This window comes from Diorhabda sublineata, chromosome 10, assembly GCF_026230105.1.
Source record: "Diorhabda sublineata isolate icDioSubl1.1 chromosome 10, icDioSubl1.1, whole genome shotgun sequence".
In the NCBI taxonomy this organism is placed as follows: domain Eukaryota; kingdom Metazoa; phylum Arthropoda; class Insecta; order Coleoptera; family Chrysomelidae; genus Diorhabda; species Diorhabda sublineata.
Window position 1 is genome coordinate 5,394,170 of NC_079483.1, and position 25,725 is coordinate 5,419,894.

At 32.2% G+C, this 25,725-nt stretch overlaps 2 protein-coding genes across 2 annotated transcripts in view; both read left to right on the forward strand.

Annotated features, from left to right (window-relative positions):
* Positions 1-612: 612 nt before the first annotated feature.
* On the forward strand, positions 613-17,611 carry LOC130449725 (tyrosine-protein phosphatase non-receptor type 23). Its single transcript, XM_056787701.1, has 16 exons — positions 613-986; positions 1,094-1,296; positions 1,347-1,524; positions 1,578-1,722; positions 1,782-2,059; positions 5,740-5,916; positions 5,969-6,142; positions 7,380-7,541; positions 7,629-7,863; positions 8,963-9,165; positions 9,868-11,085; positions 12,174-12,938; positions 14,179-14,307; positions 14,366-14,550; positions 15,753-16,060; positions 17,299-17,611. Exons 1-16 carry the CDS (start codon positions 900-902, stop codon positions 17,421-17,423), a joined length of 4,572 nt encoding a protein of 1,523 aa, XP_056643679.1. The 5' UTR covers positions 613-899; the 3' UTR covers positions 17,424-17,611.
* A 4,467-nt stretch (positions 17,612-22,078) lies between these two features.
* Positions 22,079-25,725, forward strand: part of LOC130449281 (zinc finger protein chinmo-like) — a 106,074-nt gene continuing 102,427 nt past the window's right edge. The window contains exon 1 of the mRNA XM_056787002.1: positions 22,079-22,370. The gene's annotated coding sequence lies outside the window, so the exon portion shown is untranslated. The remainder of the gene's footprint in view (positions 22,371-25,725) is intronic.

Below are 25,725 nucleotides of genomic sequence, written 5' to 3' on the forward strand. Positions count from 1 at the left end.
AGATACAACAACTGAGCGTCGGCCATATTGTTGATGCAGGGTATGTATAAAAAATATTTCTTAGTATTCTCTGTTGTGCCAGCTAAAATTTTTTTACCTTGTCCTTACGTCTAGGTTACACTTATATACCATTTATTCCAGGGTAGGTTTAAAAACTTTTCATAATATATTCTGTTGTGCTATCTAAAATTTTTGCACGTTAGTAGATTTCCTCTTATTTTTATAAAACTTTAAAACGGTGGTAAGCAGTTGCACGATCAAAGCATAAAATTAGAGAATTTTGGCTCACACTGTATTATATATATTGAAAATGAATAAATTAAACGGCATAATTTGACAATAAGAGGAGATTTTAGTTTTGTGGTTCATGCGTGTTTTCTAAGCAATATCAAAACGCTCACTGTAATTTTGAGTGTGGTATAAACAGACATATATGAATATCACCAACGGTTCCTAGAATTCTAACAAGAATATTTATTGTGAATATATAAAACTACACTTCTTACATGAAAAAATCTATGAAATATCTTATTTTAAATATTTAAAATTTCATGAGACATCCGAGTTTCCTAAATAGCATTTACAGAAGAGATAGTTTTAGTTCTATGGAATATAGTTTGACGTATAGTAGACACTTTGACAACATACAACAGGATTTATTTTTAACAATCTGATATCAAATTATTAGTTTATCCATATTTGCATTGAAAAATTTTAATCAAACATTGATAATATGTAGCTCTTTGTTGGGACATATACGTGTACTTTTTTATATTAATCACAGTCGGTAAATTTTTACTTTTTGGCGATCCATATTTTTATCATTTACCGTAAAATTATTTTCCTGATCAATATTTTATTATTAATAGTTGAAATTAGTAGCTAGACAAGTGATTAAAATGGAGGCTGCACCTAAATTACCAATGTTATCATTTGATCTACTCCATTGTACCGATAATGTCCACTTTGGATCACAGCTAAAGAAAGTATGTTATACTCTCTATTTGGAATATCTACTTTATTATCTCGAGTTTAAATAGAATATTAGTCCTATGTATTATGAATTATAAGGGTTGTGTTGATTATATTTCAGTATATTGCTACATTCTATGGTGAAGATCCAGATTCATATACAACGGAAATAAATAATTTAGACTCGCTGAGAGCGGCTGCAGTTCGACCATCTATGGATGTGAACGGCGTACAGCTATTGAAAAAATATTATTGTCAACTACATTTTTTAAAATCGAGATTTCCAATGGAGGAACATCAAGATGCATCAGTTAATGTTTCTTGGTAATATTCTCCTATTTTTTAATAATAATTATTGACTAAATTTTTTGCAGGAAAAATAATCAATTAGATTTAAATTATTCATCTAGTGATATTCAATTTGAATTGATGGTAATTATGTACAATATTGGAGCTCTACATTCATTTTTGGGATCTAGTGATTCCCGAAATAATCCAGACGGTATGAAAATGTCATGTACTCATTTTCAATGCGCGGCTTGGGCTTTTCAAGTAAGATTCATTTCTTTTTAATAAATTCAATATGTGATATTTTAATTTTTTAGACTGTTAAAGAAAAACATTACCAGTACATCGTATATCTTTCACTAGTAGAACTTATACACTTTTTCCAACAAGTTTCTCTAGCTCAAGCTCAGGAATGTATTTTAGAAAAGAGTATGTTTGATAACAGGAAACCGACAATTATTGGTAATTAAAAGTCTTTCAATACTAACAATATTTTTATATTATATATTTTAATATTTCAGCAAAAGTTGCAGTTCAAGTTCATGGTTATTACAAACAATCTTTACGTATTTTGGAATCTGTGAGTGAAGATAATTTCAGAGATAAATCGTATAAAGAATGGATCAAATATTTGCAATTCAAGTTAGCTTACTATAAGTGCATTTCCTTGCTATTTCAAGGACAACAAGCTGAAGAACAACAGAAAATGGGTGAAAGGGTGGCTTTTTATCAGGCAGCGTCTGAACAACTCGAAGAAGCTAAAAAATGGGCAGCCACATACAAAAATCAAACTCATCAGGTTTGTTTGATTTGTTATTGATACTTTTATAGATAAAAAACATAAATGCTTGTGAAATGTCTAAAAACCAATTTAGTCTTGTTATTTGATAAGAAAATGTCAAATATTTCTATAGTTCAACTATTTATAACTGTACTGAATGTCCTTATAGTTCATAGCAGCCTAGTGGGTGGCAAATGCCTGAGGCACATAGGCTTTCTAATAGGTCCTTTGTGCTCCACTTGACATTACCAAATGCTGTTTTCTTTTGAGAAGCAGATCAGGCACTTTGGTTTGAACCTTTTTATGATAGGCAAGCTGTAAGGCACCAATGGTACTCCAAACTGTGTCCTGTTGAAAGTCCAATCACGAGTCAAATTTAATTAGAGCAGAAGGCCCATCTATGTGAGCCTTAGTTTGTCTCATGCCAGGTTTATCTATCCGTCTCCTCTGAGTCTGCCTGTCATTATACTTATTTTCCAATTAGCTCTGTTGAATTTTTTATTGAGAAAAATTGATAATTTTCTTATGGAAGCTTTTATTTATTAACATGTTACAATGTGTCACTAGTGCCTAGCTGTGGAGTTGTCTATTTGGGGTAAGTAGGAGACATGGGGGATTGTTCTATTATATTTATATACTAGCTGACCCGGCGAACTTTGTTCCGCCTTAATGGCAATAAATAAGCAGCTTTTTTTTAATTGGAAAAAATACAAAAAAGAAATTAAATACCTACATTAATCATTCATAATTATTTCTGTATTTTAGTACATAGGTTGCTCTTCATTTAAGTACCTTGTGATACACGACATTTTTTGTTTTATTATCAAGCGCAAAAACAAACAACGCAGATGGTCTTTCGACCCGTGAACATGCCACGTATAATTGACCATGGGAAAAACATGAATGTTCTAGATTTAAACCACAAAGGATTGTTGATGGTCATGGCAAATGCAAGACGTATCGGAAATTGAAGTTTTTTAAATTCAAACGGCATATCGGTTGGGATCATCGGTATCCTCGGAATGAGAACTTCCTCACCTTTGAATTTTCCTATCATTATCGTAGCGTAAATTACATTGTTCATCAATTTTCTAACCACCAAACACGTACCGTTGCACAGTTTTGGTTGGTTTATGTTTCGAAGCATGATTACTACGGAGCCAACCTTTAGGCGTAAATTGTGCGGTGGTAAGCCAGGCACGTCCAAAGAGTTTAAAAATTCAATTGGATAGTTGGTGGCTTCATCTTCATTTGTGACGTAGTCAATAGATTTGAATGAATGCATTGTTCCAATGATCTTATTTTGAATTATGTAGTTTAGGTCATCTACATCTTTATTCTTAGCCGCTAAAATTGCTTGCTCACTCAACCATTTATTATTTTTGTAGTTAGAAATAATTTCTGGAAATACATTGTTGATAAGTTCGTCTTTTGATGAGACAAAATTACAGAAATTATTTGGAAATGAAATTAATCCGCTCGATTCATCGACAGGTACTTGACCATTACCGATAGTCAGCAATTGCTCCGAGAAATTTTCAGCAGATGTATCATTAAGCAATGTAACTCTCATGTTTGTTGTCAGTTGCAGTTTCTTCACATAGCGCCATAGATTTGACGATTTGAGGCAGTATTGGAAATCGCCAGACAGTAAAATCATTGCTCCTCCAAAACATCTCGAGTCATTGCGTAAATCTTTTAATGTTCGGTTAAGTGCTTCTAATGCACGTTTATGCGCCATTGTGCATTCGTCCCAGATGATGATTTTCGATACCGCTAAAACTTTGCCCATTGCTGAGTGTTTTGCAATATTACACGTTGGTTCTTCAATAGTTTGAAGATTTAATGGTAAATCATTGCTGCAATCGTATTGAAACGCAATTATCTATTTGTTGACCCTTGTTGTTCGCTCGACGATTCTGCATTGCCAACCGAGCTGTTTCACGGGCTGCTTCACTTTGCTCTCGTGATTGAGAAGCACGAAGTCGAGCCATACTATCGCGGCGCTGTTCACGTGCAATTTCTTGTTTTTCTTCAGTCCTTTCATTTGAAGTATTTCGTATTCTTCTTGCATCACGGCTTTGTCGGGAAAGATTCGATCGTCTTGGTCGCGGCATTATTAATTAAACTTCACTTCACCTAAAAACTCAAATTTTCAACCATACCGAGTTTTATAGTTCACTTCACTTTTTACGAATAGGCAATGGCACTATCATTACATTACAATTGTTAATTATTTATTTAATAGAAATAGTTTTATTATTGATTTCTTACAAATATCAAATTGTCATCCATACGTCATTACATATCTGTCATTATACGTCAATTACATAGCTGTCATTTGCGTTTTGTTATTCCAAGTCTGATTCTTTTTTGTTATACCACGTTTTATAGTGACTGACGTTTCATGTCAAGTCACACGGGAATGCTGTCGAACGGGATAAATTTCATGTCAATTCACACGGGAATGCTGTCTATAAAAAAAAAAGGATAAAAAGTATCCTATGTCCTTCTCCTGGCTCTAAACTACCTCCCTGCCAATTTTCAGCTAAATCGGTTCAGCCGTTCTTGAGTTGTGGAGTAACTAACACGACTTCTTTTATATATATATATATATATATATATATATATATATATATATATATATATATATATATATATATATATATATATATATAGGTGCTACATGAAGACCTTGTAGGCCCATAGCATGGAGGTGATTCCATTCCACTTTTTCTTATTCTTTGCTTTCATTTTTCAGTTCTGAATCCTCTCTTTCCCTTAGGTCTTCCATCACCTCTACGTACCATCTTTTCTTTGGTCTTCCTTTTTTCTTGTTCCTCCTTTTTTATGTATTTAGCTTAGTTCTCCTTCTCCAAATAAACTCCGTGAGCTGCTATTATATTTGTTTCTTGATTGTTTTATTAAGTTTTTAAAACAACAGGAAAATCAAACAATGATTATTAACAATATTAATTTCCAATTATGTTTAAAAAAATTATTTTCAATTCTACTTTCTCAAGTTACCAATATTCAGTCCTGGATGTGAAACCCCTCCATATCTACCTCAACTTCTTCTCATTTCTTGTAGTTTCAATAAACACATCTATATTGTATATGCACCCTAAACACTATACGACTTGTCAACCCACATCTAAAGCAGATTGTTTCCCCCATTACATCCTTCACACTAGTTTTTTTTTACTTTTTGTTTTGATTTTTTTCTCACAAATTTTTACTTGTTTGAGTTGTGGTAAACCTAAATATATCTCATGGTCTCCATTGTAGTATCCTTACTCTCAATCTCTTCCATTACATCCTTCAATATGGTTGTTCTTCTCACTTTTTCATTATAGATCTTATCTCTAGGAAATGTTGAGCATGTTTCCATTTCTGTAATTGTCACTTTAAATTTATTAACATAGGTAGCAACAGGTAGAAATAGATTTATTGGAAGTTCTGGATTTTGGAACATGTATTAGCTTTCCAAAAAGAATTTACTCCTTTTAGTTTTCTTTTCCCAGGTTAATACGTCCCAGATATACTTTTGATTGTTATTTTATAACTTTATTAAGACCTTTGTTGTCGTGACTAATTTGAATTTCTGGCTAGCTTTTCTGATGTCTGTTGTAGTTCTTTCACGATTTCAGCTATTTTGGTTACTTGATATGAGAAAATGATTTTTAAAATCTTTTTAGCAAGAAATTAACGAAGGGTTGGCATTTACTCAAGATGTGGTTGAAGGTAAAAGAAAGGCGGCCAAAAATGAAAACGAATATATCTATCACGAAGCCGTACCAGATAAAGATCAACTACAAGAAGTTAAGGGTGCCTCTTTAGTCAAAGGGATTCCATTTAGCATCAATGATACCGAGGTTAGTAGCATTAATTTGTTATTACGTTTTTTAATATATTTTGTATTATTAGGTTTCTGGACCAGATATATTTTCACGGTTAGTACCAATGGAGGCACATGAAGCAGCTTCTTTGTACAGTGAAAAGAAAGCCCAAATGCTACGCCAAATAGGTGAATTAATCGAAACTAAAGATCAATCTTTAGCTGAATTTATGTCTTCTATGCAATTGGACTTGTTGACTAAGGTAAATCTGTTTTTGTTGTTAATTTTTAATATAATAGGCTCAAGATGACTCATTATATGGTTTTCTTTGCAATGTAACTTAGTTCCATCGAACTAGAAGTGTTGATTTTATATTTTTGAATGAGCTCCAACGATTTTCATCAAATTTAGTATACACGAAGGTTTAGGGGACGAAATATCGTTTTATTCGGGTTTTTGATAATCAACTTAAACATAAACTTTTTTTATTGGAAGAAAAATGATATACTTGGAAGTGAAATAACAAAAAAAGGTACCGTCTGGGTAGTCACAATCTTAAATCTTCCTTACTTTGGAAAAGTCATAGTACTAGGAGGAGATTTTCACCATTCTCTGCCTGCACAGTCACGTGCGAATAGTTATTAAATCTTTCTATTGAGCGGTTCCTTATGGTCCATTTTTAAGACTTTTACCCTAGACAAAAAATATGATATAGAGCAACGACAAGTTGCTGATTTTTTATTAATCTGTCCCTAAATAATATGGAAGAAATTGAGTTGTCACAGAATATCATTTCAAACAACGGTAACTGCTTAACCAATGGAAATTATGAGGGTTTGAAAGACAGGGCAATACTCGCGCCTCTTAACAGAAATGTTGAAAAAATTAATGATGATTTAGTTGACAAACTTCCTGGAGAGTACAAAATCTACCATAGCTATGACTCAATGAAATATCATCTTGAAGGAGCAGTTGAATTTACAACAGAATTTTTCAATTTCAGACTTGCCACCACACAAATTAAAATTGAAAAAAAAATTGCTTTAATAATGTTTTGAGTAATTCAGATGTTTCAGAAGAACTTTGCAATGGTATAAGACTGGTAACAAGTCTGTGTATTTATATAATAAAGGCATAAATTATTATTAACAATAAGCTTTGGCTCTTCCAGAGGACACTGGAATGCATTTACCATGACTGTCCACAAATCCCAAGGGCAAACTTTCGAATCTGTTGGGGTTGACTCAAAGTCAAGTCCGGTCTTCATACCCATAATATAATATGAAAGAAAGAATTAGATTAAGATCCGATTTCAAAGTTGAAACAGTGATGACCTAAATATTAAACTAATTGCCCTTGTGATTATTATGTGGGCAAGACCAAAAAATATTCATTTTTCATTCCTTTTTAAATATAATTTCTTAAAAGGAAAACAAAATACCAGGTGAAGCTCGGTCATCAAGGTACTGGACATGTATACTTTGAATGAATTATTTTAGATGCATCAAGCTACTGGTATACCCCAGGATCTTATAGATAGAGCTGCTGCTTTATCTGCTCGACCCAACGCCATTCAAGATCTAATAAGTTCTATGGGAAAATTGTCCAACATTTATCAAGAAGTTGAGGCGAATTTGAACGAAATAGACGCTCTACTAAAGGTATTCCATAATTTTTATAACATCTGACACAATATCAAATCTATGTCCTTTTTTTTAAATCACCATGTGTATATACTTTTTATTTAGTCTGAAGAAGAAGCCGAGAAGGGGTATCAAGAACAAATCGGAAAAAGACCCCCAAGTATATTAGCCACTGACCTTACAAGGGAAGCAGCGAAATACAGAGAGGCCCATACTAAAGCGAGCGATTCAAATCAAACATTACATAGAGCGATGACTGCTCATGTTGCCAATTTGAAAATATTGCAGCAACCGCTGAAGCAATTGCAGCTGCAGTTACCATTTGTTGAATTACCTAACCGTAAGTAATCAATAATTAATATTTAAATGTACTGTTTGTTTTCCTATGAAATAAGGGGTTATAAATATAAAAAATAATATTATTCCTGTCATCTAACATCTTAAGTTTAATACCAGGTCTACCAATTGGATATTCTGAACAAAATTTTTGCTCCAATCCTCATCTATTCATTATACATGGTCCCTTTTTTGGTGACACCCTATTCTCATACATCTGAAGATATACAGTATCCCAATCGTTGACCAAATTTACTGGGGATCACCGTCATTATTCTCATTAATTTATGTTTGAGCTATAACAGCATTAATTCTTGTGATCATCTGCAATAATTTGATATAAATCATACATAATTTATATTTAAGTGTACCGTTTTTGGTTCTTATCGTGAAATTTGTACGTTTTCCTGTGAAAATGATTAGATATAAGAATCAAAGGTGTACAAACACTTAAATATCTCTTATTTATGTTATATATCTTTCTATAATGCTCATGTCTTATGCTAGGTCTACTAACTGAACTTCTTGGGTTATTTTATTGTTTTTCAGAGACACTTCCTTGATGACACCTTGACACCATCCATTGAAAGGTATCTGGCACCCCTAATTCTCTTAATGTAACTGTGTTCTATATTTTGTTGATTGTTCTTAATGATTGATCGTTTGAACTACTCCTTGAATATTAATAAAAATAATGGCTAAACACAGCTAATAGGATTGCGCCACAAATATGCTCTCTACATCCCCTTGTTGAGGACATAGATCATGTCGGCACTTTTTCGCTTACTTCCCACCACAACTTCCAATTTCCTGTCTTTTCCTGCCAATTTATAACTCCTACTCTGCTTAGGTCATATTTCACCATTTATTTTTCTTTTTTATTGTTATCCAACACTTGCATCGATACATCAATCCATATTTTCTGTTTAACTCCACATCTTTCAACGCCTTGAGTCGCTTCAATCACCTCAACATATTTCACTTTCTCAATCTTCTCTGCTTTGCTTGGTGTTGATTTCTATTTTTATGTGAGTTCGCTTGAGGACCCATTTTCATATACTTTTTTGCTCGCCTATGTTCAATTTATTTACTTTTTATTGTAGCGAATATTGATGAAAAGTCCTTGAAAGATTTAGAAACTTTGGTGGCAAGAGTAGAAGAAATGCGCAATCAAAGGGCTATGCTATGGGCACAACTCAGAGAATCCGTTCACAAAGATGATATAACCAGTTCGTTAGTAACCAAATCTCCGAATCAATCTCTGGAGCAGCTTTTCCAACTAGAGCTACAAAAACATCAACAGTTGGTAAGTATATTTTTTAATTAATCTTAATCTTAATCCATTCATTCTACATGGTTTCTCCCTTGAACATACCTTGTTCTTACCTATTTGAAGATATCTAGTAGTCCCAATTGTCTTCATGTAACCCTGGTTTATATTCTGAGGATTGTTCTTTATAGAATGATCATTGGAACTACTCCTTGAACATTAATTATAGGTAATTTATATTTGAATATATTTTTTGTTGTTTCCTGGACATCTTGCGTTAGATTTGTTTCTTAATACTAATTTATTTGTTCTACAATGAACCCCATTGATAACTTCTTGTTCTTAACAATTTAAAGATGTATAATATCCTCAATTGTTTTAATTATGGCAGTTTTGGCAGACATTTTAACTACCCTCCTCATCATACTGTATCATATGCCTGTTTTATTCTGTAAAAAGCAGGTTTAGATCTAAATTATTTTCGTAGGTCTAATATAATAGAGTAAATACCTTTCAGAAATACTTTTTCCCTACCTGAAAACCAGTATTTATTGACTAATTATTGATTTAACCGAGTTAGAACAAAAATACTCATAAAAATATACTATTTGGTCTTTCGAGCCGGATTTGAACCAACGAAAGTCTCGAATGACTAAGAGTGTAACAGTTTCGCTTATTAATATGTAATTGGTATATAATTATTTTTTGTAGTTTTTAATTGTGGCTTTTTATTTGTAGATATATTTGATCGAACAAAATGCAGCCGCCCAAGAAAATATTAAGAAAGCCCTAGTAGATGCTTACGCCCAAGCTGTAACCACCAGAAAATACATTCAAGATATACTTCAAAAACGTTCCATTACGATCACATCCTTAATTGCATCTTACGATTCATACGAAGATCTATTATCGAAAGCCAATAAAGGAATAGAATTTTACACTAAATTAGAAATGAACGTTTCAAAATTATTGCAAAGGATCAAGAGTACTTGTAAGGTACAACAAGAAGAACGTGATCAATTGTTATCGACATCAGAAGCACCTAAATGGGAAAATCCTGCTACTTCGACTGCACCGAAATTAAAAGATTATTTAGATTCCAGAAAAAATATATACCCTAATCAAAATGTTCAATATCCCCAACCAGCGGTTAATTACAGTACCAATATGGAGTTACCGCCGGGTATCCGTCCAAATCCTGTAGGTTCTGAAGTTACAGATTTACCAACTGCTAAAAATTCCAATGAAGATTCGGTTAAAAAACTTCAAAATTATCCCCAGTATTCATACAGCAATTATATTCCACAACCGTACACTCCTACAGCTTACGAACCAACCACCCAAACTTACAATAGCATTCAATCTAACATCAATACTCAATACGATTGCTCCAAAGCTTATACTACAACCACTAATTCGTATCCTTCAGCTCAAAGTTCTTCATCCTCCGGTTTTATTCAACAACAACAACCAGTTGCTCCTAATAATACCACTAATTATCAATATCAAAATATCCCAGTTACTGTCGGTGACCGGAATGTTTATTATCCTCAAGGATACAGCCCTAATACGAATTTACCGAACTCCAGTAACGTCCAGCTCGTATCTGGTCAAGTAAAATACCATAATGTGGAGTACGCTAGTTCAGTCCAACCTAATCAAACCCCTATTAACACTGGTTCAATTTATTCGTCACCTTTAACTGATATGTCCAGTATAAATACAACAATTCCTTCGGATCCTAATTTTATGACTGGTAGTTATGGGTTGTATTACAATTCTAATCCTTTGGGTGGCACGAATCCTGTTAAATCGAATCAGTATATGAACCAAGCAAATCCAACCGCTGGTTATTCCACAGATTCTGCTTATTATTCTGGGATCCCTTATGCCGCTTCCCAAGCGACGATGGGACAGTTTTATCAGAACGGAAGTAATATGCAGTTGTATGCACAGGTGAGTTAGTTTCAATTAATTTCAATGAAAGTTTTGCTAGTTGATTGATTTATATTGTGAAGTTTTTCTGCTAATTTATTTAAACTGTTCCTAATGATGGGGTGAATTTATATACACGGTACTTCTTACTTATTTAATGAATTTATTTATAGTCTTACACTAAACACTAAATTAACCACTTAGACTTATTATTCACTAACCTATTATTGAACACTAATTTATATAAATTCTTGGTTTACTTTTCTATCCTGATGTGTTTGAAATGACATCAGATTATTTACTGACTACTCGCTGATAAACAAGCACATATTTATTTACAACGGATTTCTCAATAATTCTGTTTCTAGAATGTAAACAACCAAAAAGGTCTCCTTCTTCTATAAAGAGGGTCATAGAATATTGCGAATAGGTTATAATAAACATAAAAAATTGTCGTTTTATAACTGTTTTTGTAAATTTTTATCCAGCGCGTCCACCAAATATTAGATTCTATTAATATACTCGATCATGACCGGCTCCACGGTTCTTGTCGTGGACGAGTTCGTAAAACAATATAATTCATAATTTTGTAAATTATCAAAAAGTTATTAAAATATTTTCAAGAATATCTGAAATACATTTTCACTTCGCAACGTTGTATGGCATTGAATTTATTTTCATTTAGTCAGTACAATATATATTAATTTTGTTCCAATTTATCATTCCTGATATAACCTAAAAAGTATTATAATTGAAATAATGAGTAAATGATGTCTCTACTACTAAATATGAAATAAGCGTAAATGAGTGACGAGGAAACTTATAGTCGCAAAATGAAGAAGAAAAGTGCGATAAAAGATTTGTTTGGATGATAGAATGTTGGATGTAGTTGTTTTAGAAGAATAGTGATACAGCTGGAAACATTTTTGATATAATCAGAAGTCGAATTTAACTTGCCAACGCTGTAGATTGATGATCCTTATTTATAACAAATTAAATAATAAAAAAAGAAAAAAAATTGGTAATACAAATGTAATATTACAAATTACATTGAGTCATTGTATAACTTTGTATGTTTCCCATATTAAAACTTACACAAATTGTTTTAGGTGGATCAAAATAAACCTACAGCTTCACCTTCGCTATCTGCACAGTACAATACGAACCAGAACTATAATCAGTATTATCCCACTGGAAATACTGTGCCTCTTCCTCAACAAGCAACAACTGGAACTTCTTTACCAAACCAAGGTCAAACAGTGAATACTCAACCTACCATAAATTATGTATACGGTTCTTATTACCCTATAACTACCCAACCTAATTATAATTACAATGTATCTACTCAACAACAACAACAGCCTGTAGCTGTTACGAAATCGTCCAACATCGATTTATTAAGCGGTCTCGACTTTAATATCAGCCAAGCTCCTCTGGTACCCCTGCAGAATGTTGTTCTTAAACCTCAGGAAGTTGAACAGGAAACTAAAAGTGCTCCCACCCCTACGACGCAGCCAACGGTCGTCAGTCAAACACAGAAACCTTCACCGGAAGTGAAGAGACCAAACGTGAAAATTTTACCGAGCAAACCGTTGAATAACAAGGACGTTAAGAACTTGTTCAATAACGAATTGGAAAAGTACGAAAAATTCGTCGAAACTTTGACGCATAAAACTTTAAGCGGACCGACTACTTTGGACATCAAATGGAAAGAAATACAGGATCAGCAGGATAGTGACTTACAGAAAAAAATAATTTCTGTCGCCAGATGTTATCCGATGAAAAATAGATATCCAGATATATTGCCTTATGATTATTCTCGGGTGGAATTGTGTGATAGCAAAGACGATTACATTAACGCCTCTTTTATCAAGGTAAGTTCTTTATATTGGACTTTTCGGTGTTGACAACAGTACATATGTTCAAATATAACTTAAGGTAAAACAACCCCAACAACAAGTCGTTTAATTCATTGATTAAGGTTCAATCTTCAAGCTCTTTTCATTGTTATTAGGTGCTTGATGAACACTAGATTAGTGGATAGCCATCGAACGGTGTAGGACCAGGGAAAACGGTGTTAAAATAAGAGTTTGCTTTCCCAGTAAGCCTAACTAAGTCAGAAACTTACATATCGTCGATTTATTATCTTGACAGACGACCAAAAATACTCAATTCTCAACTCCAAGGTAGTATGAGTTTGCTTGTGTGCTTGAAACACTTTAAGTGACCACTTCGGCCTGGGTACTCAACACTATCTGCTTAATTAACATTTCTGGAACACATTGTTTACAACCCGATCATTTTAGTGTGTCTGGTCGTTCGGGTTTATAAGTCGGTAGTTAATACCCGGCTCGAAGGACAAAGCATTGCATTCATCTATTTACCATCTTTATAGACGATCAAAGACACTTGGTTCCAACTTTAAAATAGTATGAGATTGTTTGTATGCTGAAAACACTTTGGGTGACCGTATAAAGTCATTATGGTTTGGGTGTTGATGTACGAGGGTCGTAAAAGCAAAAATTGGTGGAATTGACAAAAAAGTCTTTTTTTAGATCGTTTTGTGTCAATATGACAGTTTATTTAACACGCAGTTCACAGTAGGCTTAGAAAGGCCACTGACAAGGAACTAAATGAAAGATTCGGTCTTATAGGATATGCAAGTAGAATTTAGGGGATCATAGTAGATCTAACAAGGTTACAGGGAAGTTGGCTTCAAAATACTTCGGTAAAATCTATGTGTCGAACATTAAAAATTAAATCTGTTCATAATAAACAGAAATTTATTATTATTTACTCTCAGGACATAATCTACTCAATTAGAAGTTCGATTAGACTCCATTTACTACCACTGCAATAAACTTTCTATAAGTTACTTGTTCATACCCGTCTCGAAGGACCAAGCGTTGTAATTGTTACAATAATCTATTTACTTTCATTTATTTTCTTTATAAATGATTAAAGAACTGATTATTACTGCTACAATAATACCTATAATTATAGTGTTTGGTCCTTTTATAAGTGACTGATTCTACCCGGCTCGAAAGTCCAAATAGTGTAACTGCTGCTATATTCTACTAACTTTTATTTGATGAATATTTTTTTTATTTGCAGGACGTTTCTCCTTATATGCCTCCATTTATAGTAACCCAAGTTCCATTGGCAGGAACAGTTGGAGATTTGTGGACGATGGTTAGAGAACAACAAGTGGAATTGATATTGTGCCTACTAAGTGATAATGAGGTATGATAATAATGAATAGTTACAAGTGAAACACTGTTGATATTAATTTGGGTTTCAGATTGGAGACGACGTGTATTGGCCGAAAGAGAAAGGACAAAGTATAAATGTAATCAACATGGTTATCACTTTACAAAGTGTCATCGTTAAATCTCATTGGATAGAAAGACTGATTTGTGTTAATTTACCGGAAAAACGAGAATCTCGTGTTGTGCTGCATTTACAGTTTACGTCGTGGCCAGGCAGGTGAGATATATACAGTATGATCCTTCATTTTCTTCTTACTTTAATTGACAAAAAATACCAAAAAACAGTTAAAAAATCGATATTCCAGCCAACATATTCTCCAGATTTAGTTATATTTTACTGTTTCAAGTTATAAAAAAATTATTGGGGGTGTAAGAGATTATAGAACATGTTTTTACAGAAATATACATTAATTTACAGGGAAGTTGTTCTGCAGAGAGAATAAAAAAAAATTAGGTTAGTTTTGAACCAAAAGCATGTATTTAATTTTTTTGTTACGGAAAGGTGTTTGGGAGGATGCCTACCCTAAATTAGCCTAAAAGAATCCTAGATCCACATTGAAATGTTTCTTTTGAACTTGAAGATCCATACTATTTTTTTCAAAAATATAACTTTCAAAGGAAATATGAAAAATTTTTTCTCTATAAAATGTAATCTTTTTATTACAGCAGAGACAAAATTCTAAGTTATATGTCATTATTTGCCCCCTATTTATAACTTTATAGCCCTATATTTTGTAAATACTTATATTTATAACAATATTTATATTTATTGATATTAATGCTCTTTTGCAGCTGACACTGAGCTTTTTTAATTGATATATTCAAAAATATAAAATTTTTTGAGAAAACGAGAAGAATTTTCTCTATAAAATTTTATATTTTTATTTAAGGAGAGTACTTGTTAAAATACTATTTCTAAAAAACTCGAATCCCCATTTTTCTCAAGTATAGTAATAAGAAAATGAGAAAATGGCGTTTTTTCTACTATTTCATGGTTTGTCAAACCAATTTTATTATGATAATCATGACTCTTTAATCTATTTCATAAATAGTAAGATGTTTGTCCTAAGTAAAGATATTTCACTATTTACTTTAATCTTTCATATATTTATCAATATTGATTCCCTAAACTTAGTTTTTATTAATGGAAACTGCTTTTAATATATTTTACTACCCATTTTTGTCAAAAAAGTACTCAATAAATGAGAAAATAGTCAGCAATGCATTTTATTGTATTCATGACTCTTCAATTTATTTTCTAAGTAGTGAGATGTTTGTCCTATGTAAAGAAATTTTACTATTTACATTAATCTTTCCCAGATTTCTTTATAATAATACATATTTATTATTGGAAACTGTTTTAATATATTTTACTACCAATTTCTCTCAAAATTCGATTGAACATCATTTTTATTTTAGTTTATTCCCGACAAATCCCGATGCATTTATTAGTTACATATTGGAATCGATAAACCTTTACCAACAACAGAAATGTAATACACATCCTGTAGTGGTTCATTGTTCTTCTGGAATCGGACGAAGTGGATTGCTCTGTCTATTAACTGCTGCCATATTTGACGTTACAAACAACGCCAATTCTATACCTGATCTAACCGCGTTAGGTATCAAATTATCCAATTACAGAAAAAATATCCTCAGAGATAGGGAGCATTTGAAATTTGGCTACGAATGTTTTTTGGCTTACATAAAGTATGTTGTTTCCGAAGGTGAGTATAATTTTACTTATACTAATCACAAATTTGCAGATTGATATATGAAACAAGTTAATTTGAATCACATAAATCACCAGTATCCAAATCAGGTGGATGTGAAGCTTATAATAGGCTAGGAAATGATGTCGGTACTTTTTAATAGATGGCGTTTGAGTTAGAGTTTCAAACAAACCATCAATTATCTACTATCAACAACTGATTTCAGCAGATGTTTGAAAAAAAAAACGACCAGAATTCATTAACGATATTATTTGGTTGAAAAGTTTCGGTACATCCACCAATTAGCCCTGACCTTGTCCTGTCAGAGTATTATTTGCTCTGGTTTCTTACTTTCTACAATTTACTTTAGATTGTGTAGCAGGTGACCTCAGGATCTATTCGGACCCTCTATTAAAAAATATTTACATCTCGCCCTTACCCTTATGAACTCTGACTACATTGAGGTCACATCAGTTTTTCATGCAAAGCATTTTCTACTATGGCTTGTAACCATAAGGCATTTTGTAATCGAGTGATCCAAGCTTCTTCCTCTCCAGTCTCAATTTTTTGCTAGAACCAGTCTTATCAAGTGCTTCTTGTCCTGTAGGGAAATTAGTGAGAAGTATAGTGTTTATAGAGTGATTCTCTTTTGTATAGGGGAACTATCTGATACCACAAAATGACCTGGTAGAAGGTTATCTCCATATTTCTCATCAAAAGCAACAAAGTGATCTAAAGTTGCTTCCACACAAAATCAGCTTATTCTATTTTTTGCTACACCCAGTCTTATCACATACGTCCTGTCCTTTAAAGAAGTCAGTGAGTCAGTTTTCTCAGTAACCCAAACCAAAAAGATCTTATTTTTGTTACCTAAGCTTCCTATGATATTCTTAGATCAACTTTCAGGTTATGACATGGAAGCCCAATACTTTATTAGCAGTTTGACTGTGGGAATGGGTCGCTATGTCACATTTCTGATAGTTTTTTTTTCAGTTTCATTTCCACACACTTTCAAATAAAAAAATTCCTGCATGAAAAGAATTTGTATCATACGCTAGCAGTAAGGAGGATCTACTGCCAGTTTGAATTCACCATCACCAGTTCCCATTGTGGTTTGTGATTATATTTTCAGTAGAAAGAAAAATTTACATGATACATGAAAATATAAACAAACATTTTTTTTTCTAAAGCAATATTTTGGAAATATTGATTTAATTGGGAGTATAAGGAATTGTGTCTATTATATGTTGCAGATATGTTAAGAAAGAAGTTGAACGAACTAGAACCGAAGAAACAAGAAGAACCGGTTATCGTTAAAACGGAAAAAAATGTAGATCCTTTGAGTACCTTGGATCCGTTTTGGGCCAATAAAAAGTAGTATGTTTAATTTAGTTAAGTAATATTGAATAAAATAAAAATTTTATTGCTACCTTTATATAATAACTTGTATCCCTTGTTGTATGTCAATTTGATTATTTTAAAATAATTACATAACGCTGATAAACTTGCAAGTAGATTTATTTAAAAAGTATTATTTATTAATAAAGTATCTTCATTGCATTTCAATTGGTAGTTTTACTTTTACTAATAATATCGAATTATGTGTGGTAGTTGAATTATTGTATGCAGAAGTACTTAGTAAATCCGGAATCCCATGCATCCCTTTTCTGATGGTACAATTCCAGAAATCATTCGATAATATATTATCCTAGACTAAGAACCAATGGGAACATACAAAACTCAAAAATCCAATTTACTCTGTAACCTGTCACCAATGAAAAGACCCCGTTCAATCCTTATGTAATTTGGGTTTTGACCAATGGCACAATGATAGTTCAAAAGTTTCATTCGGCACGAAACCCCAAAACCGCCCAACCCTTTAAAACGACCACTGAACAGTCCAAGGGTTCTATAAAAGAAGGGGTTTCGGCCAGATTTTCTGAAATTTAGCGCAGTGATAGTTTGCAGCAAGTTGGTTAAAAGTCTCACAGGGTTATCAATGGGGGGGAGGTGGGTGTGGATTTCGAACCCATGGAGACTTTTATGCAGATTGCTTTGAACTATTATTGTTCCAAGTTTCAGAAAAACTGGCTGAAACCCAATTTCCATAAGGATTTAGCGGGGTATTTTGGACTTCACTGCGTGATATGGATGCGGTTGACCAAATTGTAGGGAAATTCGCCACGTGTCATGACTTGTGACTAAATCATCGTACCAATGTTTAGTAATTGAGCTCTTTTTAACTACACGAATAAAGAGAAGGCTTAAGAGGTTCAAACTTTTCGAGTTGGTGAAGGGGGATCATCAAAAATAAAATTACTTGAGATCTTTCTTCTTCTGAACATTGGAACGAAATATCTAATATGAAACACGTTAAACGAGTACCTGACAATATTATAGTTGAAGCTTTGGAAGAACTCTTCTCATTTTTTCTTTTCCCCTCCCTAGGGCGTCGAAAATGTATATATGTATTTATTATTCGTTTATACTTTTCCTCCATCTTTTCCTGTCCTGTGCTAGAATCATATTGAGAATTGATCAATTGACAGCTTACCCGAACCCAACCCAACCTTGACCCTATCCAACGTCACACTATACTTTTGTTTTATATAGAGTCAAAGTTGGTAATTATGTATTCTAATGTATTCTGATTTTATTAAATTAGTAGGCGATAAGCACCTTTTGACAGTTTCATGTAATAGTGACACAAGCGAAAAGAAAGGCGAAAGAAAAACGTGCTCTGAAATTGTTATTCCGTTATTATTATTTACTTGAACGCACTTTTGAAATCCTGTTCAATAAATCGAACATTGATCAAGATTGGACTCAATTTATTTGCAACTACAAACCCAAAACCCACTGCAAATGAAACAACAAATCATCATTTGATTTATTGTCTGTTGCCTTCGTTTTCCCATATCAGTTATTTGCTCGTTTCATGTTTCTCTTGGCCTGCCCCTTCCCCTTCTTCATATATCTGTTGCTTTCCATATTCGTTTTGTTAATCTATAGTTGCAGCAGTGGAGGTTTTCCATCACGTGACTCAATGTACGATTTATCGAACACATTTCTTCTATCAATAGAAATCGAGCAACAGCATAAGATCGATTGTCTTCTTCACAAGACCTACCACAAGATATACCTCTTAGTTTCTTTAAATTGACAGTAAAGACACAATGATAGAAAATACTAGAGGAGTGTTGACGTCACATACCGCCATTGTTAGCGTAGGTTAGGTAGTTTGTGAATTGTATATGTATTTAGTGATTTTTTCGTATTTTATTCGATAAATTTTGAGACAAAATCACCTTCTGGCACAAAACACTTTTTAAATAACTTTAAAGAACACACACTACCTCACATGCTTTGTTTGGAAAGTGAACTAGGGTAACAATATGACGGACGTGACGTCACACTCAGTTGTCTATTGACGTAACGTGAAAAACTGACTGTACTAAAAGTTACAATTTGACGCAGGTTTTCAATACTGTATTGTTTTTAGCGAAAACGTGTATTTATTTTCAAAACAGGCCTTTTAAGAACTGATTGGACTTTTTATTTGATATATCGATAAGTACGAATATAATGTTGGAGCAACGTATCTCGTACTTTGTCAAACACAAGACAACAATAATGTACTTACTGTTTAAATATTGATTTCACGGAAAAACAATTAACAACTTTTTTCAATACAATGCGAAAATACCTTCTTATAAACATCTTCTCGGATTGACGTGTTGACATCATATAAATGAATTCAAAACGACAAGTCTTTTTGATGTCATTGACGTCAGTTGACCAAAAAGACATCTGACAGATGTCAAATCGACGACAGCTTGCTAGCTGGGAATTCAATATAATACTCATTACCTTTAGTTCAAAGTCAGCTCTCACAATTATCTATACAGTGTGATTTTCCACCAGCTATTTATAGTGTGGTATCTGAAAATTAGCTAGAACTTTTCAAAAGTCCGTCTGTGTTGTTTCAATTTCTAGTACTTATTTTCCTTTTTTATTTTTTTCCACGATCATGATAATATTTTTACTATCCCAAAAAAAAACGTTCTTATATAAATCAGTTCATAAATTCTTATTTTAATTTATTTCATAGAACACCCTGTTGGTAGACTAAATATTACGTCACTTTTGTCAACTACATCATATGTCATCCTGCGAAAAATTAGCTTTCCAGTAATAAATCAGCATGACTAATATTACTTCTGGATTTTGTAGCTTATACACCCAGTATATCGATATTTTTATCAGAAGAGTTTTGTTAAATATGTCGATGTTAACAATATAAATAAAATACAAACAATTAAAAAAGTTAAGGAAGCTACCGCTTCTACAAAACTAGTCATAATGAAATTAAAGTTTATTGATTTATATTCAGCATGTATTTATGCTTAAAAATCTTAAATTAGTTAGTTATGAACTAAAACAATGCACAAAAGTTGCTAAATTAATCGTTAACATTTTATTAAAAATGATTAGTCGCTCATTCGATTTTTTTCAAAACAGCCAATCAGCGTCGAGTATTGCTACACATAAGCTTATATAGTTTATGCAGAGATCTCTTGTGTATGTAAACGAATAACGGCCTTTCTATAACGTCATCGGTTATTATAGTTGTTTGTTACAGTGAAATATATTTCGTTTGTGCGTGTAAAAATGAGCCAAAATCGAAAACAAACTGTAAAAAAATGAAGTTAAATTTCGCGCGCTTTTCTTGAATTACAAAAACAATATGGCCGTTTACCTAATTTCCGCTCAGTTATTGGATATAAATTATAAAAGTATATAGCTAATAACATCTTAAATTAATTAATTATGAACTAAAACAATGCACAAAAGTTGCTAAAGTAAACGTTAACATTTTATAAGATAAATAGTCGTTCATTTGATTTTTTCAGCCAATCAGTGTCGAGTATATAAAATTATAAAGTATATGTAGAGACCGCTTGTGTATGTAAACGAATAACGGCCATTCTATAACGTCATCGATTATTATTTGTTACAGTGCCAAATGAGCCAAAAATCGAAAAGAAACTGTAAAAAAATGTGGTTAAATTTCGCGCGCTTTCGTTGAATGACAGAAACAATATGGCCGTTCTCCTAATTTCCGCTCAGTTACTGGACTTGAACTACAGCTTCTGTAAAAACTCATGCTAAAGATGCGAACTTTGAACTGAAATTTCTTTAGATTTTGTTTGATAACACATTGATAAGAGGGGACCGTTGTCGTCGTTCGTCATACTCTACACAATCTACACTATCAAAAAATATATATATCTTGTTTCGCGCCCATTTTTATTTTGAACAATAGTAGGCTTATAATTTCCCATTGTTTTATCTCTTTTTCCATTTTAGAACTTTCTGATCTTTGTCAATTCATCCATTCAGTTATACTATCCCCTTTTACTCTTTTATATACGCTTCTCGTGATAGTTATTATTATTTTTCTATCTCTAGTTTATTATCTTCTACACGCTGCTTCTTTGCATTGATTCGAATGCTATTCTCAGGTCTATGAACGTTAAGTGCAGTGCTTCTTTTTTTCATAACTTCTTCATGTTGCTCAGTGAAATGTTATAATTATAATAATATACAAAGTGGATAGGAATAGAAGGTTTAATGGTTGATCAGCTAAATCTAAATCAACAGAATGGTATTAAATCGACTACATATTCTAGATACACTAAATGTTTTTTATCGTTTCCTGTATATTAATTTAATTAAAAATCAATGTTTTCAATTTTCATTTATAACAACGCCCTCTCTTCGTAAGAAGAGTAACGCAAAATTCGTAGATAGCAATCTGGGTACAGTTATCATTAGAATAATAACTTTTCCGCATTATTGTACAAATTTTCAATTCTAATTGTTTCCCACGAGACTGCCGCTCTCGCGCTTCATTTTGGTCGAATGCCCTATTATCGTGCGGTCGGCGCAGTCGTAAAACGACGCGCAACCTTCCGCGTTTCAGTTTCCAGCAAAAAAAACTCTAGTAGAAAAACACGCACTGACAAGGTAAAATTTGACATGCGCCAAATAAGGTGCAGGAACTGGTGTCAGTATACAAAACTAGACAAGTAAAATTGATTGTTTTCCGGCGTTAGAAATGCATCTCAAAACTGGCATAGTTTTTTGTTAAAATTTAACTGTTATTATAAATTAGTACTCGTTGTGATATTTGTGATAATGTTAGGTTGAAGTAGTATTTGGCGCGTTTTAGCATTCCCGTTGTACCTGATACTTGCTGTGTAGAAATAATAGATGGAAATTCCAAATTAGTGAAGATTTCGTATTTACATGTTTTAATAAGGTGAGTTCAACTTTCACTTATTACTTTATTTATAAACGTTCTCATTTTGCGACTAACCGATTTATGCAAGTAAATAAAAATTTGTTTACATATTGAAATTTAATTAAAAAATAAACGCTGTCAAACTATATTTTATATTACAAAATATTTATAAAATTTAATAAGATTTTAAAATAATCTTTAAAATAAGTATTTGAAGGGTATAGGCGCGTATATGCATGCGTTGATGTACTATTGATTGACTTCATTGACTAGGTAGGTATAAGAGAGCAAATATCCTAATCAACTCCCACTTACCTGTACAGCCGGTGTATATAGATCCGCGTTTAATCCATTATTCATTTAACAGATAAATAGGCTGTTTTCCCAGATTATTATATTAATTAATAAAACTTTGATATAACTATTTATGTTATTGAAAAGTATTTTTGGTTAAATAAATCATTTTTGAAAAATGATTTCTATGTAGGTGTAATTATTTATCTCCAATTTGAATTATTCACAAATGGTATGACAGACCATATTAAACAGGGTGGACAACTTTAAGATTACATTGTAAATTTGCATTGGTAATTTATAATTAAGGTCTATACAAGTAGTTTATTAGAATAATTTTATAGGATTTTAATTGAAGAGAAAGGAAGATAATTGTGGTATTAATTATTTTAATAATAAGTGGGAATATTTTTTTACAGATATGAGAATAATGATAGTAGTAAATTGTAATAAATTTTCAAAAAATTATTATTTACAATATAGCAACTGAAATTTTAGTCATTATAATCCAAGTAATCTGATAAATTATATTCCTTAGAATCTAGATACACAGGGTGATTTTTTTTATATACTTAATAAGGAGTAAAATGAAAACAAATCGAAATAGTTCGATTTCTTATTGTGATTTATATTTTTCAAAAGTATAATTTATGATAAAGAAACAGTTTTTTTTTTGAAGAATTAGAATCTAGATATACAGGGTGATGAATATTGCTATGCTTAAATAAAAAGTAAGAGTAAAAATAACCGAAACATTTCGATTTCTTATTTTAAGTTATCATTTTTGAAAATAATAATTTATGATACAGGGTAAATCATTTACGAGCATTTTTTTCATACATTAGAATCTATATACAATGGATAATGGGAGATGTTTATTGATATATTTAAATAAAAAGTGTAATTAAATTTGTCATTTTTGAAAAGGATTTATGATACAGGGTGAATCACCTTCGAATAACAGTTTTTTTTCAATAATCAACCGGAAATTGTCATAGGAATATTCAAACTGTCAATTCATTAACAGAACATTTTCGAATTATGAGATAGAAACTGTTTGTAAGATTTTTTATGTGCTTATATGAAATTTAAAGTATCTAGAACTTCTTAATTAATTAAATGAGATGGATTACAACTCTCAACAAGATTTTTTAATATTTTTTACATTTCGGCTTAATTACGGTATTTATAAACATATAATTTGACATCGACAGTTGTACTCTATCGATTTATGAAATTATCATTATATTGATTTAAAGTTTTATTTTCATTAAATACAAAATGAGGTTAAAATATTAAAAATATTTAGTACTAAAAATCTCTTATTTACGAAAGAGTATTAAAATTATTTATTTACAAGAAATCTAAAGTCAATATCAATATTCACACCTTTCAAAATATGTTTCCATACTTTAACGATTTTAAATAGATTCGTTCTGTTGAACTGAAAACGCGCCTTAACCGTAAATACTACAAATATTTTCGCACTACAAAACGTACGTATACTGTCAAAAATATGAAACTTTGAAAATGTTATTAAAACAGGTTAGATCCGATATTTTCATTATTTTTTCTGTTATTCTCTATGGTTAATTAAATTTATTTACAATGTTTCATGTTTATACGCACTCACATTAAAAATATGAAAATTTATATATAAAATTCCATTCGATTTGACCTTCCTATTAACGCTCATGTTTGAACTGACTTATACAGTTAGATGCATCTTTTAAGACAATACGTTCGGGCGTTTTAAATTGCATTCGTATTCGACCAGAGTACCGTTGGGCGAGTTTCATGCATAGTACTTTCTCGAATTGTTTTCATTTGGTCTTCGATCGAACACGAAAACTTTGGTATGCATGGGCTTGCACGCAGTGCAAAGGACCGGACTGGCAAAATTTCTCATACGCATACGAAAATGCCACAAAAATGGTAACATATTATACAGTGTGTTTGATTATAATATAATATAACGACCGACGTAACGTACGGGTTTTATTAATAATGGCGGAGTAGGGCATATTGATTTTGTTGATAAGCGAACAAGTGACATAAGGGTATTGGTATAAAGTTAAATAAATTTTTGCTCAGGCGATGCTCCTCGTAATTTTAATAATTGTTTGCAAAATAAACGATCGAAAATATAAATTATTACTAGGTTTGGAAATAATATTGGATTTATCCGGTGATTTTTATTTGTCGGTGTGCTACTAAAAATGTTTCTAAATAGATTGATATATGTTTTCCATGTATTTTTTCACGTAGAATACGATGGAGTTGTTAGTTTTAAGATAAAATCTACATTATAAGCGCTGGGAGTGAAATACATAACGTGTGCGAGGCTTGAATAGGTGAAAACCGACATTTTCGTTGCGGGGCCGTATTTTCCGAACGGGGCTATTTGCTTAACTGCCTTTTGGCAAAAAGTTAGGTCAGGTGTTCCCGACAAACATATCCAAAATTCGCGCAAATTAAGTGTGGGGTTTTTGAGAAATCGATGTTTGCAAAAAAGTAATTTTTTAATTTTTAAGGATTTCTCGGAAAATTTTTGATTCAATGTTAATTTCGAGAACACCAGTTGAAAGTAGAGTAAATAACGCACATTTAAAAAAAAATTGGTCCCGATAGGTCAATTTGGGTGACAATGGAGGTCGTTTGAAATGAGTGTACCACTTAAGTAGCTTAATCACAACGTAGACTTCCACATGGCGTAACAGGGCTCAAAAAACGTTTCGGAAAAATGAAAGTGGCCATATTTCTTCAAACTGAATGGGTGAATCCGTCTAGAATGGGCCGTATGTGTATATCGAGTTCTCTAGGTAGAAATTTTTCAACGAAATCTATTGGCGTTTTGCTTATATCCACTATTTTACGTGCCAGACATTTTGAGTTAATGAATTCTTCTAGAAGAAACCGGTGACCATATTATAATATAATACGGACCTGTTAATGAAAAAAGCGCCATCCTCTATGCATTATTTAAATTTGGTTACGCTCGTTTCCCATTGTGTTTGTAATGCTTTGCTTCATTGTTAATTTACCTAAAAGATTTTATGAATAAATAATACAAACGGGT